The 18,134-nt window shown below is 32.6% G+C and overlaps 1 protein-coding gene across 1 annotated transcript in view; it reads right to left on the bottom strand.

Annotated features, from left to right (window-relative positions):
* Window positions 1-12,401: 12,401 nt before the first annotated feature.
* Window positions 12,402-18,134, bottom strand: part of LOC127727673 (WD repeat-containing protein 36-like) — a 30,275-nt gene continuing 24,542 nt past the window's right edge. Inside the window, exons 17-20 of the mRNA XM_052234791.1 lie at window positions 16,787-16,903; window positions 14,601-14,679; window positions 13,761-13,948; window positions 12,402-12,588 (exon numbers count right to left, since the gene is read on the bottom strand). Coding sequence (XP_052090751.1) covers window positions 12,439-12,588; window positions 13,761-13,948; window positions 14,601-14,679; window positions 16,787-16,903 — 534 coding nt within the window. The 3' untranslated portion in view covers window positions 12,402-12,438. The remainder of the gene's footprint in view (window positions 12,589-13,760; window positions 13,949-14,600; window positions 14,680-16,786; window positions 16,904-18,134) is intronic.

Genomic DNA, 18,134 nt, shown 5'->3' with positions numbered 1-18,134 from the left:
TATCAAAGGTTAAGCTACTTTCGTATCAGATTTTTTTTAACGTGATTAAAATTGCAATTACTTCGACCCAGCTGGACATTCAGTTCGACGTAATTTTCAGATTGAAAACAAAGGAAACAATGTTAAAACATCGCTTGAGGTGGATTTAACACCAAAAAATCGTCTGATATTCAGTCAAACGTTAAGTCCTTTTAACAGTACCATAAACTCATCATAGATACCAGTCTTAAAATCAGATTCATGCAATGATATAATTCTAATAGTCAGAATGTTATGAGCTTAATTTCTAAACAGAGTGTCATATACAATTAAATGAATCGAAAACTATGGAACGCCACAGCTGTCTTATGTGGAACTCTGATATTACTTTATGTTGTTTTATTATTACTTGATGATATTTTGTCTTTACTTAATATGGTTTTGACATTACGTAATGATGTTTTGATATAACTCAATATGGAATAGTCATTACTTAATGATATTTCGATATTACACGATATGGTTTCGTATTGACTTGATATAGTTTTGTCATTACTCAATATGGTTTTGTCATTACTCGATGTGGTTTCACCATTATTTAATGTGGTTGTGTCATTAGTCAATGTGGTTTTAACATTACTTGATGTGAATGTGACTTAAAGTTATGTAGTTGTTTCATTACATGATGTGGTTTTGTTATTTCGTAATGATGATTTGCCTATTCTTTATATGGTTTTAACATTACGCAATGATGTTTCAAAATTTGACGATTTTACACTACATGATGTGTTTGTTTCATTATTTGATGTGGTCCTGTCATTCTTTGATGTGGTTATCCCATTACTTGATGAGGTAAAACCACGTGACCAATTCGGAAAAAAATATGTTCTATTTTAAACAGATTTCAATATATCGTTTGTTTAAGGTGCTTTGGATGGGTATCGCTAATCCATTGAGTTAAAGTTCAAATTAAAGTTCGAGTGGTTGTTCAGAGTTATTTGATATGAAAAAGGGGAACGGCAGACAATAATAAGAAAAAAAGTATTAAAAAGTTTACAGTATTTCGGACATAATTGGGATATCCCCAAACCACTTGGTCCTGTTGTTTTTGTCCTAAGTTCTCAAACGGAAGCAGTATTTTTGTAATAAATTTGTAAAATATTCCACGGAACCATGTGTCTCGCCTGATATTGCTGCTGTAAGTGTAAAAGCGTCATGTTGATCGACTGTACATTTATCTATACATTTATCGGTAAAAACAAAATTAAAAAAAAAATGTTTTTCTGTAGATGCTTTTTCTTGAAATTGAGGAATAACTCCTATACAAGTTTTAAAACACTTCATTGAGGTTTACAAATTTATCATGTCAAAACAGTTTAATTCGGTTTTTATTAACTAAAACAAAACTGTATGGTTTTCAACAATGAGCAAAACCCATACCCTATAGTAAGCTATAAAAGGTCCCGAAATGAAAAATGTAAAAAACTAGAAACCTAACGATCTATAGATACATAGATACTTTATTCTCTAAAAACTAAATACAAGTTTACAGAGAAACATACAATATAAATACAGATACAATAGTCGAGGTAAACAAATACAGTATGATATTCTAAAAGTACAAAATTATGATGGCATACATGTTTAGTAACATGTATAATGAAAGGTTAAACTCAATAGAAATAAAAAAAAATGGAGATGGAGACGCCGACGCCACTATCGACGACGAAATATAGGTTTGTTGTGTCTCACTGCCGCTACATTGATGTCGCAGGCTCGACACAAATCAAAAGACTTGAACTTTATTGTTAACAAATGAAACACTTCAAATCGACTCACACTAAAGTTACAGGGAAACGGGGGGAGAAGGGGCTCGGACTTAGCGACAAAGCATCAATACTATAAAATAAGAATTCTCCGATTTTTTTTTTAGCGTAAATGATCATTTGAACTTATACGAATATCAATCTTTTATTTGTAATCAATTGAATTCCCTGATCTACCTCGCACTAATTGAAAAATAAACTTTTTGGAATATCTGTTTCACATGTGACGACGGACATGTTCCAGTGGTCGTAACCATAATACCGTCATCTTTTCCTTGAATGTAAACTTCCAAATAAACCCAAATCACTGGGTTTGTACTTTCTCGAATAACACGACGGGTGCCTTTCTGGAGCATCCGAGATCACCCCGATGGATTTATATTACCCAGTCATACCGATCTATTGAATCAACCAAATGAAACTGTTTTGTATGCTACCGCAACTGAAAGCTGGGGGGCATATTGTTTTACCCCTGTCCGTCCGTCCGTCCGTCCGTCTGTCCGTCCCATTATGGGTATATAGTTATTCCGCATAACTCCTCCTACAGTTTGAATCCAAGGAAGTTTTCTCTTTACTGTCTGTTTGTACATATATTGAAGGTGTGCATGTGGTCAGGGTTTAATGTTTATTAATATTTGCTTTTTTGGGAGATAGTTGAACTTAGTAATTTTTTGGGAAATTTCCTTGCATAAGAAGAGCGTTTCCAGATAACTCCTCCTACAGTTTGAATGCTAGCAAGTTTTCACTCTGCTGGCTGTTTGTACATATATTGTAGGTGTGCATGTGGTCAGGGTTTTTATTTTTATTATCTTTTGCTCTTTTTGGGAAACAATTGAACTTGTTTTTGTCATTTTTGGGGTATAAGCGGTTAAATGAGTTGAGTGCGGGGGCATCACTTTGTCTAGTTTACATTTTTTTCTCGTGTTGTGCTGTTACACAACTGTAACAGTCCGATGTAAGGTTAGGATTTAGCGCTCACATACATGTTAAACTCCGCCACGTGCACTTTCTTTATGTACCTGCCCCAAGTCAGGAGCATGAAGTTCAATTGTTGTCGTTGTATAAATGTGAGTTTTTTTTGTAGATTGTTTATTTATAAATAAGACCGTTTGTTTTTTCGTTTGAATTTTTTCACATGGTGCAAGGTGGCCTTTTGTAGCTGACTAAACGGTGTGTTGAAGGCTGTACGGTTGCCTATATATGATTTCTTACATGCACTGCATTTAAACTCTGGCGGATAGTTGTCTCATTGTCAATCACACCACATCTAGCTTTATTTCAACTTCTATGTTGCGTTTTGTATACTGTAACATTGTTTATCTTTTGTACGCATAACTCGGAGCCCTCTTTTCGGAAGCCCGAGCAAAAGTCCTTGTTCCGCGATAGAAAATTTAATTACGAACCCATATAAGATAGCTCGAATTTCAACTCATAATCTGAATTAATATAAATGAGACTTAAATTCGAATCTTACTCAAACTCTACCTCAAAAAGTGACTCAAATTTAATGTTGTAACTAGAACTCTACCCTTAAATGTGACTCAAACTCGAAGTCCAACTCGAAACTCAATGCTAACTAAAATTTTAATTCTAATAATGACTTGAATTCGAAATCGAAGACTAACTCAAAGTTTAACTCAAACAGTAACCCGAACTCAAATTCGATGGATGGCAACACTCATCCCAGGCACATACAACCTGAAATCTATCTAAAAATAGAACAGGTTTTTCCGAATTAGTCACGTGATTTTACCTCATCAAGTAATGGGATAACCACATCAAAGAATGACAGGACCACATCAAATAATGAAACAAACACATCATGTAGTGTAAAATCGTCAAATTTTGAAACATCATAACGTAATGTTAAAACCATATAAAGAATAGGCAAATCATCATTACAAAATAACAAAACCACATCATGTAATGAAACAACTACATAACGTTAAGTCACATTCACATCAAGTAATGTTAAAACCACATTGACTAATGACACAACCACATTAAATAATGTTAAAACCACATTGACTAATGACACAACCACATTAAATAATGGTGAAACCACATCGAGTAATGACAAAACCATATTGAGTAATGACAAAACTATATCAAGTCAATACGAAACCATATCGTGTAATATCGAAATATCATTAAGTAATGACTATTCCATATTGAGTTATATCAAAACATCATTACGTAATGTCAAAACCATATTAAGTAAAGACAAAATATCATCAAGTAATAATAAAACAACATAAAGTAATATCAGAGTTCCACATAAGACAGCTGTGGCGTTCCATAGAAAACTTACCAGTTTGTTCATGTTTGAAGCACCCTGCATTCTCCTGTATTTAGAGTATTCATCTAATACCAACTGTTTATATATTTCATTATCCGTCAGATTACATGATGCAATTTTAACAGCGAATATCAGAACGATTAATCGTAACATTTCAAACCTAAAATTGAATTGTTGAAAAAATATACCCAATCATAAAAGTGTTTTTTTTTTATCCTTTGGAAAAGGACTGAATTACTATGCTGTGTGTTTGTCGCTCCAATAAAGTAATCACATCAAAATGTAAATTTTTGATACCGAATTTCACTTCACTGCATTCCAGATGGTCACAAAAGACATTGATTTCATTATAAGTGTATTTCAGCAGTTTTACTGTTAACCCATGAAATCGACTGGTTTTCTGCTTAAAGTACAATGTGACACAAGGACTTGTACTTTAAGCACCCTTTTTACTGGGAATTATGCAGCACTGGGAGTTGACGAGACTTACATTTTTTTCTCGTGGTATTGTGCTCGCTTTAAATGCGGAATAACGTTTGTTTGATTCCTGGTTGAGTCAAACCAAAGACTAAAAAGTGGTGTTTGTTGCTTTTTCGCAAAAAACGCTGCATTTAGGGCATTTAGGAGTAAGAGCATGTTCCAATGACTGTTACGTTGTGAGCTAGCACGATAAAAATTCGACTCACTGTGTCTGTATAGTTCAACAACAGGCTCTATTCATATCGCACTAACTGAATATCCATGTAATATTTGTCGCTTCAATTTTCAGCAGTTATCAATCAATCAATTCAGTTAATTTAAATTAACGTCAAATGAGCCAATTAAATTATCAGTCTGGTTATTGAAATCAGTAAATCAATGAAAAAGTTATCTTTGAAATGCAATTCTAAAGCGCTTTGATATAAATAACGATCTAAGTTTTACGTAGCATTTAACAAAGAAAAGCAGTTAAAAAATGTTATGTTAATATTTCAATTCAGTTGAATAATATTCTACTCACTATATGGGAAATTCTTTCTTGGTACATGCTATGGTATAGAACGGAACAACACTTTTATAAAAACCCTTATTCGATCTTGGACCGTGCTGGCTACATATAATTCTTTAAATTATACGTCGTTGGAAACGTTAATAATTTGAATAATACAGTGTGAAGTATTAATAGTGCCCTTAACGGAAATCCTATAATAACACATTACAACTATCCGATCAGCTGAAAATTTCATGTAAAGGGAACATAAATTTATTTTCCTTGTAGAAGCCATCATCTCATCGTTTATTGGTGTGCATATGTACAATTATTTTAATACTGGAAGATTTCTGAACCGTTCAGAGATGTTTATTATATAAACCAAGGTGATGTGGCATGCTTGCTAATTAGACAACTATACAACAGAGTCCAAATGACATGTATATTATTAACTATAGGTCACTATACGGTCTTCAACAATGAGCAGAACCCATAACATACCGTTTAGTCTGTTTAAAAAGAGTAGAATGGGAAACGAAATTTTTCAAAGTAAATATGGTGATGATGCACTAGAAAATTCATTTCTTAGCCAATTCTTTCTAAAGTGTTTATGAAAAGACTTTCTTAGGGTGCTTACTAAATTAATACAGTCCTAGTTAACAAGAAAGCTTAATGTAAAACCTGCAGTTTTACCTTCAGTCCTTCGTGGCAGGTCTTCAGTAAGGCACAACGAAACAAGTAACTATAAAACAGGGACAAACTCGGTTTGTGAAAACTATCAAGACTAAAAAACTTTTGAAAGAAAATGACAGGAATGTTAAAAGAATTGCAAAGTGACCGAATAGAATTATAGCAGTGATATAAAAACTAATGCACAGACTAAACCTAATCAATAATGATAAATTTTAATGTCTTTTTTTGAAATATATCATTTTGCAACGAACAAGTAAAATTTCAATTATTAAATTCCTTCATAAACTAGTCAGATATTTCGGTTAGATACGCAGCTAAGTTTGGCTCGAATTGGGACTTTAAGTCCGATGCATGGTGTAGGTAGAGTGCAAACCTCTATTTGCGTTAAAAAATCCTATCAAAATATATTTGAATCACCCAGATGTTGCATTTAAGCAGTCCAAATTTCTGATCTTGTACAACGTGCTCCCTTTTCCTGTGGCTGTCCATATTTCTCTCCCCTCAATCGGGTAGACCAACTTTGTAGAACATACAAATTTGATTTATTGATAATTTTTTTCTCGTCCTGAAGCTGCAATAAATACTTATTCTTTCTCAATCCAATATCTTTTTCACGTAAAATCCAGGCATTTGGCTTCTATGGTAAAGCCGAGACAGTAGTCTCAGGGTAAAGTAACACTTTATAAAAGGTTTAATAGCTACCAATATCTGTAAATCATCATCGTACACTAGATAACTATCAGCCAATTTAATTTTTCTTATGCCTAAATATCATAGCAACTTTGCGGAGAAATTTGTTATGGAAAGTTCAGTATACTGATTGAACTTAATCACAGCAAATTTTCCTGCTGTGTAAATTCATTAGTCGCATTATAAGTACAACTTTGGAAAATATCTTCATTTTGACAGAAAATTTCAATGATTTATGTAAGAGTGTTTATATCTTTCTTGTAATTTAAATTTTGGAATGTACGAACTAGCCATTCACATCTGAGACTACTATAACAATATACAACTATGTGTTATAGTAGTCTCAGTTCACATAAATAGGAGTTTTATATTTCTTAAAACGCAATGCCAATAGTTATAATTATATTGCAAAATTTGTGTTACCGAAGCTGCAAAATTGTTGAAAAGTGGGAAAGAAAGATATCAAGGGGCAATAAAAACCATAAGTGGAAGAAAAACAGACAACAATATGGCAAAAAACAAAAACGCTTTTGTCACATTATACAATTTTTTGTCAAAAAATCAGTCGTGGGATCTTTTAAGTTAGTTTATTTTCATCGATTTTGGCGTTGTTTGTCTTGATCAATTTGATGAAAGTGGTGAATTTGAAGCGACATAAAAAATGGTGATTATTTTATCAATATTGACTTCAGTAACTTGTGCTTGAAATTTTTGCTGGTCATGTGAAACTTCTTATTTTCATTATATACCTCCTTTGTTTTTTTCGATTTAATAGCTTGAAACAAAATTCCAAGTAACCCCCAAATTTCTCTTTATAATTTTGTTCAGCATATTTTAAACTTTGAACTTGACGTAACAAAATTTTCCGCAAAGTTGCTCTGATATTTAAGCATAAAAGAAAAATAAAATTGGGTGATAGTTTACTAGTATTATGATGATTATTTGTTCCAATTACATTCCTATTACAATGTAAAATGTAAATGTAAAGTGAAAGCCACTTGGGATTAAAATAAATCCGGGACTATTATACCGAAGTTAGTAAACATAAAAGTGTAATATTGACTGCCAGAAACTGAGTCCATGAAAAAAAATCTTCCCCTAAAAACGTTTTTATTTTCCTTATTTTTCAATTTATACATATATTAAGTCAGGTGGCTTCAGCCCTGTGATGTTTTCAAAACAAAGGACACCAAGAGGGGTCGATTACAGTATGTCTGTCTGAAGTCATTCATTGGTATAATCAGGACATAAAAATATATGCAAACGTGATGCCCTTTTCGTGTTTATGTAGTACAACAGAAAACTGTGTTAATTATGGATAAATTCTTTGATCTTGATACATTATTCAATAGCTCTGCTAAAATATAACTTATGTCTATTTATATGTGCATGATAAACGCATTTTTCTACAGTAATTTATTCCTTTTTGCAACATGGAATATTATTAATTGGTTTTGTTTCACTGGTTTCCAAGTGCACTGTACTGTCAAACTGCAGTAAAACATTGACAAGAATAAAATTCGGTTAACCAAAGAATTATTATTTAGTATAAATAATAATATAATGAAAGACCCCAAGGATAACTTGATATCTGAATTCGGGATTCAAGATCTGTATTATATAATAAATAGAATACCGTTCACCAGATGCGCATTTCGACAACTAATGTCTCTTCGGTGATGCTCGAGGATAAAATATTTGAGATTCCAAAACCTATATAAACATCAAAGAGCTAAATTTGAAATTCGAGATTCGAATTTCAATTTCCTGAATAACCTATCAAATGATATGGCATTAAAGCTCCCTCACTATGTAGTAAATACAATAACATTAAAAGTTACGCTACAATAGCTAGAACTTGAAGAAAGATGGACCAAAATGAAATTATTACGCTAAACGAATTGGAACAAACATACTAGTGGCTCCCAAGAGCCTGAATCGTTAACCTGATAAAATTGCTATTTACTTTTTCTCTTTATTTATCATAGTTTCTGCAAAAAAACAAACCATGAAAACATGGGTAAACAATCATCCCAGGGCAATAACTCATCTAAAGGGGTCAAATGACGATTTCGAAAATGTTGTCTTATTTGTAGAAATTATCTTGCAGAACATTTTTGCTATATATTGTTGCTCTGTCTATTATAGATTCTACATGAATACATTAAATGAGTTATAACGGTTATTCATGGGGAAGAACACCTATAAGGAGTCAGTTGACAATCTCGGCCATGTTAACTTATTTGTATCTCTAATTTTTCTGAAGATCTATGATATAAAAAATGTATCTCGACCTATCATGATTTCTGCAAAAAAACACATAAAATGGGTAAAAACTATCTTTCAAGGGCAAGAACTCCTATAGGGATTAGTTTAGGATTTTGGTCAATTTGACTTATTTGTAGGTCCTATTTTGCTGAACTATAATAGATAGGTAGAAACTTTAAATAGTAAAAATTATCAGCAAGAAAAGATCTACAAATAAAGTCTGAATGACCGAAATTGTTAGTCAACTCCTTATTGAAGTAATTGCTCTTTAATGAAAATGTTTTCAAAATTTTTGCATTTTTGCCTATTACCTTGAAAACTATAAAATAAAATTTGGAAACTTTAATATGGAATAAGGGGCTTAACTCTTTGAAAAATAATTGATTGGCAATGATTTTCTAACCCGTCAAAGACATTGATGATATAAACCTACAATATAAATTTCATAAAAATCTAGCGAGAATTGTACACATTAGAGCGATCACAAGGCAATTTTCCATATAATTAATATTTCCAAGGGGAATAACTCTTTAAAAAATATTTGATCGGCACTGATTTTCGAACTCATCAAAGACATTGCTGATATAAACCTATGATATAAGTTTCATAAAAATCTTGCAAGAATTGTACACATAAAGCGCTAACGATGCATTTTTCCATATATTCTAAGGCGCATAACTCTTTTAAAAATAATTGATCGGCACTGATTTTCGAACTCGTCTCTAAGACATTACTAATATAAACCTATAATATAAGTTTCATAAAAATTTGGGAAGAATTGTACATGTGAGAGCGCTAACAAGACCGGACAGACACCTGGTATTTCTATGTCCCCCGTAACGCGTTGGGCTGGGGACAAAAATGAGTTCTACAAATAATAACTGAAATTGTCAGTTAACTCTTGATGGAGTTATTCTCCTTTAATGATGTTTTTCACTAAAAAGTGGCCCTTGTTGCATATGCAGGTTCATGACACAGGCTCTATCTAGTTACTTTTAATATTTGTCTCTAATAGCTTTCAGGATAATAACCAAATATACAATATTTGCAACAACAACAAATATTTCAGGGGCAATAACTCCAAAATGGATTGTCCTATTTTTCTGAAAATTACATAAGAGACAGACATCGAACAGCTGATCATGTTTATATTGTCAGTTTAGCTCTAACTGTTTTAGTTTGAGAGTTTAGATTTGAGCCAAAAACTGTGAAAATTTAAAAAAATAAAATGACATTTCAGGGGGAATAACTCCAAAATGTTTCTGAAAATTTTTTTAGGAGATAGAACTTGACCTGCTGATCAATTTGACTCTGTCAGTCTGATCTGCTTTAGATTTTAAGATATAAGCCAAAAACTGCATTTTACCCCATTATTTGCAAATATCTAATCAATTATTTCAGGCATTACAGAAAGACCTACTAAACAGTGATATTTTGAAGACATTTTTTACAACTCATGCAACAAGAGTGCACACGCTGAAATGTCTCGCCTGCTATACTGACCATTGATTTTATGTTGATAGTCCTAAATATAATAAACTGCTTCGCCGAGCGCAGCTGGATACGTCCACAGAGGTCCAACCCTGAATAGTTGGGGAAAAAATGGACACAATATTCAAGATTGATACAGGTCTGAATTTGGATTGTAATTAAATATTTGACACATTATAGGTTTCTGACACAGAATAAATGTAGTCAAAGAACTTGAAATTGGTTGTATGATTTGAATTTATATTCAATTGAAGATTTCTTGCTGTTGTGCAATACACTGTGCTGTTGCGCAATACTTAGTAAATCTGTTTTCTGACTATATACAAAGAATTAGCAAAATAAATTGTGACCCCCAATTTTTTTGGGGAAAATTGATAATTTCTTAAATCTTGAGGGAAAAAAATTGACACCCCCCAAAAAAAAGAATAAAATGCTTCACTGAGAGCAGCTGGATACAACCACAGAGGTCCAACCCTGAACAGTTGGGGCGAAAATGGACACAATATTCGCGCTTGATACAGGTCTGAATTAGGATTGTTATTAAATATTTGACACATAATAGGTTTCTGACACCGAATAACTGTAATCAAAGAACTTAGAATTGGTTATATGATTTGAATTTATTTTCAATTTTTTGCTTTTGTGAAATACACTATGCTGTTGCGTATTGACCCCCTCCCCCCTTTGTTTTGCAAAAAAAAAAAATATTTGAATGGAGTTTGCAACCATAATTACCAATTTCAATACATCATAAAAGTCTTAAATAGATAATTTAAAAGCAGTGTAAGGGAAGTAATCCAACATTGTATAACATTGTACAATTTTGTTTTTGGATTACCTCCCTTACACTGCTTTTAAATTGTCCATTAACCAGGAAACCCTTGTTTTTTCCCCTTTTTTGCCTCTAATTCTTAACGGTTTGAGCCATAACCCCCCAAAGCCAATCCTTACCATCCCTTTGTCATATGGAAACTTGTGGTATAATTTCAGAGAGATCCATACACTTAAACACAAGTTATTGTCTGGAAGTTACAAAAATGCTTATTTTTGGCCCCTAATTCCTTAACTGTTGGTACCATAACCCCCAAAATCAATCCCAACCTTCCTTTTGTGGTATTGAACCTTATGGTAAAATTTCATAGAGATCCATTCACTTAAACTAAAGTTATTGTGCGAAAACCAATGTGTCTTCGGACGACGACGCCAACGTCATACCAATATACGACATAAAAATGCTTGTTTTGGCCCCTAATTCCTGAACAGTTTGGGCAATTATCCCCAAAATGAATCCCAACCTTCTACTTGTGGTATTGAACATTGTGGTACAATTTCAGAGCAATCAAAATACTTACCGGTATACACAAGTTATTGTCCTGAAACTAGAAAAATGCTTGTTTTGGGCTCCCTTTTGGCCCCTAATTCATAACAGTTGGGACCATCACCCAAAAAACAATCCCAACCTTCCTTATGTAGTATTGAACCTTTTGGTTAAAATTTCATAGAGATCCATACACTTAAACTAAAGTTATTGTCCGGAAACAAAATGTCTTTGGACAACGATGACGTGATAGCAATATACAAACACAAATTTTTTGCGTTCGTATAAAAAATGGTGAATATGAAATTTTCAAGTTATACTACATGTCCAAGGTCAACAACTTCTGCAAAAGTCTCTTACCAAAAACCACTTGTACTGTCCAATATTTTTTGTGATTCATGTTTTCTTTTGAATATGTTTTTAAATTTTTGGAATGGATTAAACCTTTCTGTTCTTTGGTGTTTAAGAGCTAAATTTCTTGATGAACAGAGATGGTTGGGTTAATTCTTCACTTTCAACTCTGTGCACCATCTAACCATGGGGTTGTGTGTTTGAGGTTCATTTGGTGTGTTATACTGTCTACATTTTTTCGTGATTTCTGTTATCTTTCTGTTGTTTTATTACATTCTGTATTTTTAGCATTAATGTGGGACACAGACCTGAAAACCATAATGCCCCTATTATCATAGGCAGGGCAAAAAAACAAGCAAATTAAATGACTTAACACATTGCAATTGACCTTCTTCATTAAACAGAGGTAAAATTATTCATGAATTGGTGGATATTTGTAGTTGTTGACAATTATTAATGTGAGGATGATCTGACTGAGAGGAATCATATACTTTCTGAAATGAATAATCAAAAATGTTTTTTTTTCAAATTTTTTAATTAAAATTCAATCAATTTAAAGAGTGGCTGTTCTTAGATAATTGACCATACAAGTGTTTTGTGTAAATAAATCTTGTAAATTTCTCCATGTCTCTAAATGGCACGAACTTAAAGTTTCTAATACTGAACACAATGTAGGATTGCTAGCTATAGTATCACCATGTACCTGAAATACAAAAATAAAAAATTATTTATTTAAAAATAACTCGAAATATATAGAGAATATCATATGGCTTTTTCAATATCACATCAGCATCAACCTGAGACACCAATATAATATTATTTGAGGGTTGACGCGGTGTGTAATATTGAAAAAGACATATCATATACACTTCATTATATACCTCAAGTAGATGTTTTTTACGTGACATGATCTAATACAGATTAGGGGTTTGATAAAGCCTTTGCAACTGTGACTGATGTCGATGATGTGACGTTAAATAGATTAGGGGTGTGATAAAGCCTTTGCAGCCGTGACTTATATCGATATCATCATGGATGGCTGATACAGTACAATAGCCATTGATCCTAATACACATACAATTTACCTGTATTTACTTATAAAGATATAATAAACAATTTTATACAAAAGTAATTATTTCCACAATCAGGATCTTTGTCAGTGATTGTCTTCAGTAATATCTGTGTTTTGTCCTAGAATTAGGTGTTATATTTTTGGTAGTCTCTGTTAAATCATACATAACTTGCTCATTGATATTTGAGCTTGACACATGACATATATTGCTAAAAACTGTACCTTGAACTTAATTTATACATTACTTGCTCATGGGTATTTATAGCTTGACACATCATATATATTGCTGAAGACTGTACCTTCACCCTAGTTTATACATAACTTGCTCATGGGTATTTAGAGCTTGACACATGAAATATATTGCTGAAGACTGTACTTTGACCTGAATTTATACATAACTTGCTCATGGGTATTTAAAGCTTGACATATGATATATATTTTGCTGAAGACTGTACCTTGACCCTAGTTTATACATAACTTGCTCATGGGTATTTAGAGCTTGAAACATGAAATATATTGCTGAAGACTGAATCTTGACCTTAAATAACACATAACTTGTTCATGGGTATTTGAGCTTAACACATGATTTATATTGATGAACACAGTATGATGGTCTATAGATGTCCTGTATGTTCCGCAAATATTTCAAATAGACAATAAAATAAGAATGCGTCTGAGGACACAAATGCCCCTGTTCTGGAAAGACAGAAAGATGGACGGTCAAGGGTAACACTTAATGCCCTTGTTGCCTACAGCGGGGGGCATAATAAAAAAATTGGACAATGCTTCTGTTCTATTCTTACCTTAAGAAAAAGTCCTAGGTATGCATTAATTAGTTCAAAGTTATTTTTAGAATAAAGGATGTGATTACAGAACATTAAGAATCTTTCCATGGCTTCTAAAGATCCTCCTCCTTCTGGTGATAATGACCTTATTTCAAGGTCAATAGCAGATGGTCCTAATTCCTTGAATCTGTTTAGTATTTTGTCATCTAACAATAACAAAAATAAACATGGTAGTGCATGTATTTGATAAGATGCTTAGTGAATGAAATAAAAACACTATCAGATATGTGTTTAACTTGTTAAAGAGCTTTTAAAAAAATCATATCCAATTCATTTCTTTAGCACTTGTATCATTGATGCATATGAGAGGGGTGGTAGGAGGGGGTATCATCCCGAATTCCCGAAAAAATTAAAACATTCTTTCCAGGATACCAAAAAAATTATTATTAATTCCAGAGTCCTGATAGGTGTAAATTCCAAATTCCTATAAAAATTAAGGTCCAATCCCGAATTCCCGCAATATAAAGGCCCAATCCCGACTTCCCCAAAAAGGTCCTCCCGCCCCTCATATGAGTTATTGCTGTTTTAATAACTAAATCACTGAAGAAAAAAAACATTTCTATAGGACTCATTGGTTTAAACACACTGATGCAGTAGTTTTCAAAGAGCAGGGTACTTGAATTTACTAAGAAGATAATACTAAACATAAATACCTTCACAAACCATTCAGGTGTTTTGAAAAAAGTAGAAAAACAGACCTATAATAGGAGTTTATATATCTAAAAATGTGGATCAAACATCAAACAAAGTGAAACAAACAAAACAAAATGTAAAAAAGTTGTATAAAATATTACTTACAATCTAAATCATCAGCAGTCAATGCCTTCCCCAACTCTGACAGAGGTTCTAGATTACCAATACTAATCCTGGATTTTGTCTACAAAATAAATGTTATATCATAAGATTAAATGTCAAATTGTCCCATCTATTTAAGCATTAGGAGTAATAAAACAGTTCTAAACAAGTAGACCTAGTCAAACCATTTTATTTGTTATTTACAGTATTTCGAAGATTTCTTCACGTAATTCTCAAGTGGGAAAAAAATTCCAAAACAGGTTTAAGAACAAGAAGTTATTTCTATGGTTTCATTATAAGAGCCCAGCATTATAATTCTTTCTTTGGAAACACAGTTGTTCAATGTTATTATGAAGATGAAATCATATTCTGCATTGTTGTTCACCAGGTCATATTACTAGATAAAATTTTGAAATGTCACCCATGGATGATACAGATCTAATTGTTTCAGATGAGAAAATCTTTAAGTGTACTGTATCCAATTATCGCTAAATTGACAACAACACTTAAGAAAACTGCATCTTTTATTGGTCGACATGATTCACCGATTAGATCGGCGTCTTCAGGACAAAGTATAAGAAATTAGAACCCCTTTATATTTTGTCCTGAAGACACCGATCTAATCGGTGAAACATGTCGACCAATAAAGATGCAGTTTTCTTAAGTATTGTTGTCAATTTAGTGGTATTTATTTTTTTATCTGACAACCCTGCATACCATCTGGTATCCACTTAAGGGAACTCTACGAGCACAAAACATAGGAGGCGTTTGTTGAGCAGCTCTTTATGTATCCAATTATGTAGTAGGTCAAAACTGTTCCAAATCAATAAACATATTTGCAGACAGACAGGTTGATTAAAAAACAAAAGTCAAACATATCAGCAAAAAATACTAGACCAAAACAAAGATTCAATTAAATTTTTTCCATAATTTGCCTCATAATTTTTATAATTTCAAATGGAAATTTTACTGGTTGGGTGGCTTAGGTTATAAAACATATTCTTAAAAGGGACATTAAAATTAAAGTACTGCTTCCACCACATTTGATACTAGTTAAGTGCACAATTACAGATAGAAAAGCAAGAGTTGATTTTAGTTTTTGTGTCATATTTGGAGTATCACTAGCAAAGCCAGCTGTTAAGCAAAAAAAAAAAAAGCTTAAAAAGTCTTTCTCGTAATGTATCAGGCCTGTCCTTCATATAATGAATCAGATCTGTCCTCCTTGTAATACATCAGACCTATCATCCTTGAAATGGATCAGACCTGTCATCCCTGTAATGAATCAGATCTGTCATTCTTGTTAAGAATAAGACCTGTCATCCTTGTAATGAATCAGACCTGTCAACTCTGTAATGGATCAGACCTGTCATCCTTGTTATGAATCAGATCTGTCATGCTTGTAATGAATTAGACATGTCATCACTGTAATGGAACAGACCTGTCATCATTGTAATGAATCAGACCTGTCTTCCTTGTAATGAATTAGACCTGTCATCTTTGTTATGAATCAGACTTGTCATCCTTCTTATGAATCAGACCTGTCGTCCTTGTAATGAATAAGACCTGTCATCCTTGTAATGAATTAGACCTGTCATCCTTGTAATGAATCAGACATGTCATCCTTGTAATGAATCAGACATGTCATCCTTGTAATGAATTAGACCTGCCATCCCTGTAATGAATCAGACCTGTCATCCTTGTAATGAATCAGACCTGTCATCCTTGTAATGAATTAGACCTGTCATCCTTGTTATGAATCAGACCTGTCATCCTTGTTATGAATCAGACCTGTCATCCTTGTTATGAATCAGACCTGTCATCCTTGTTATGAATCAGACCTGTCATCCTTTTAATGAACCAAAACTGTTGTCTTTGTATGGTGAAACATTTATTTTCAGACCCAGCTTGTATTAATTAGCAAAGATGTTATAAAAATTCTGTTTCCAGATGCTTCATGCACATGATGGAACATCTCCATAAGCTTTTGGGAATATTAATGTCAAAGCTTTCCCTGCCATGAATCAACTATAGAGATAAGAAAAATGTGTTTTGTCTTAAATATGATCTGCCATGACAAATCAAACTTATCATCTAATTCAAGCCAAAAATCAATTAATCAATTAATTTATAGACTTTGTGTAGGTAATCATCTCAATCAATCAAAATACATATGCTACAAACAATCCTACCTCTTTTTCAGTATCATCTTTAATACTGGCAAATTTAGGTTCAAGTCCTGCTATAGTTGGTATAAAGAATGGTGCAGACTTTGGTACCCTGGGAGCTTCTTTAGGTTTGTTCCTTTTCTGAAACAGAAATACAGAACTGTTGCTTAAAAAGTAATTAATATTTTTATTTGATAAACATACATTTTACTTGAGGTGTTTATCATTTTTTTAATTATGAAATTTTGATACTCAAACAGTTTTATCTTTTACTCTAGGTTTGTGAAAACAAAAAATTGTTATCATCTGTTATCAAATCTTCACAACTCCTTAAAATTAACTTTTTCCACACTTACACTATTTAAGCAATAAGGTACTGACAATAATCATTTATCTTTCTACCTAATCTAATAATCATTGTTAGAAGGTATGCCTGCTAATCAGATCAAAGATGAAAGAATAAATTAGAAACATTCCTAGCCATTAAAAATATTGGTTTAATTTTACTGAATAAACATTTAATAAAATGCTCCGCAGGGCGCAGCTTGATACGACCGCAGAGGTCGAACCCTGAACAGTTGGGGCAAGTATGGACACAACATTCAAGCTTGATACAGCTCTGAATTTGGATTGTGATTAAATATTTGACACAGCATAGTTTTCTGACACAGAATGAATGTGGTCTAAGAACTTAAAAATTTTAAATTGGACATTCACCTATTATGGTCCAATATCCAAAATCTAAATACATGGTTAGATTCAGCATATCAAAGAACCCCAAGAATTCAATTTTTGATGAAATCAAACAAAGTTTAATTTTGGACCCTTTTGATCTCAATGTGGACAAAGTTGATAACGGGGCCCAAAAATCAAAAATCTAAATACATGGTTAGATTCAGCATATCAAAGAACCCAATATATTCAATTTTTGTTGAAATCAAACAAAGTTTAATTTTGGACCCCGATTTGGACCAACTTGAAAACTGGGCCCATAATCAAAAATCTAAATACATGTTTAGATTCAGCATATCAAAGAACCCTAAAAATTCAATTTTTGTTAAAATCAAACTAAGTTTAATTTTGGACCCTTTGGACCTTTATGTAGACCAATTTGAAAATGGAACCAAAAATTAAGAATCTAAATACACAGTTAGATTCGGCATATCAAAGAACCCCAATAATTCAATTTTTGATGAAATCAAACAAAGTTAAATTTTGGACCCTTTGGACCTCAATGTGGACCAATTTAAAAACGGGGCCCAAAATCCAAAAACTTAATACACGGTTAGATTCAGCATATTAAAGAACCCCAAGAATTCAAGAAAAAAACCCCATTGAAATTGATCAAGAAATAAGCAATTTATACGAAGTA

The sequence above is a fragment of the Mytilus californianus genome, unplaced genomic scaffold, assembly GCF_021869535.1.
Source record: "Mytilus californianus isolate M0D057914Y unplaced genomic scaffold, xbMytCali1.0.p SCAF_1, whole genome shotgun sequence".
NCBI lineage: Eukaryota > Metazoa > Mollusca > Bivalvia > Mytilida > Mytilidae > Mytilus > Mytilus californianus.
This window is presented reverse-complemented; position numbering and strand designations above follow the sequence as displayed.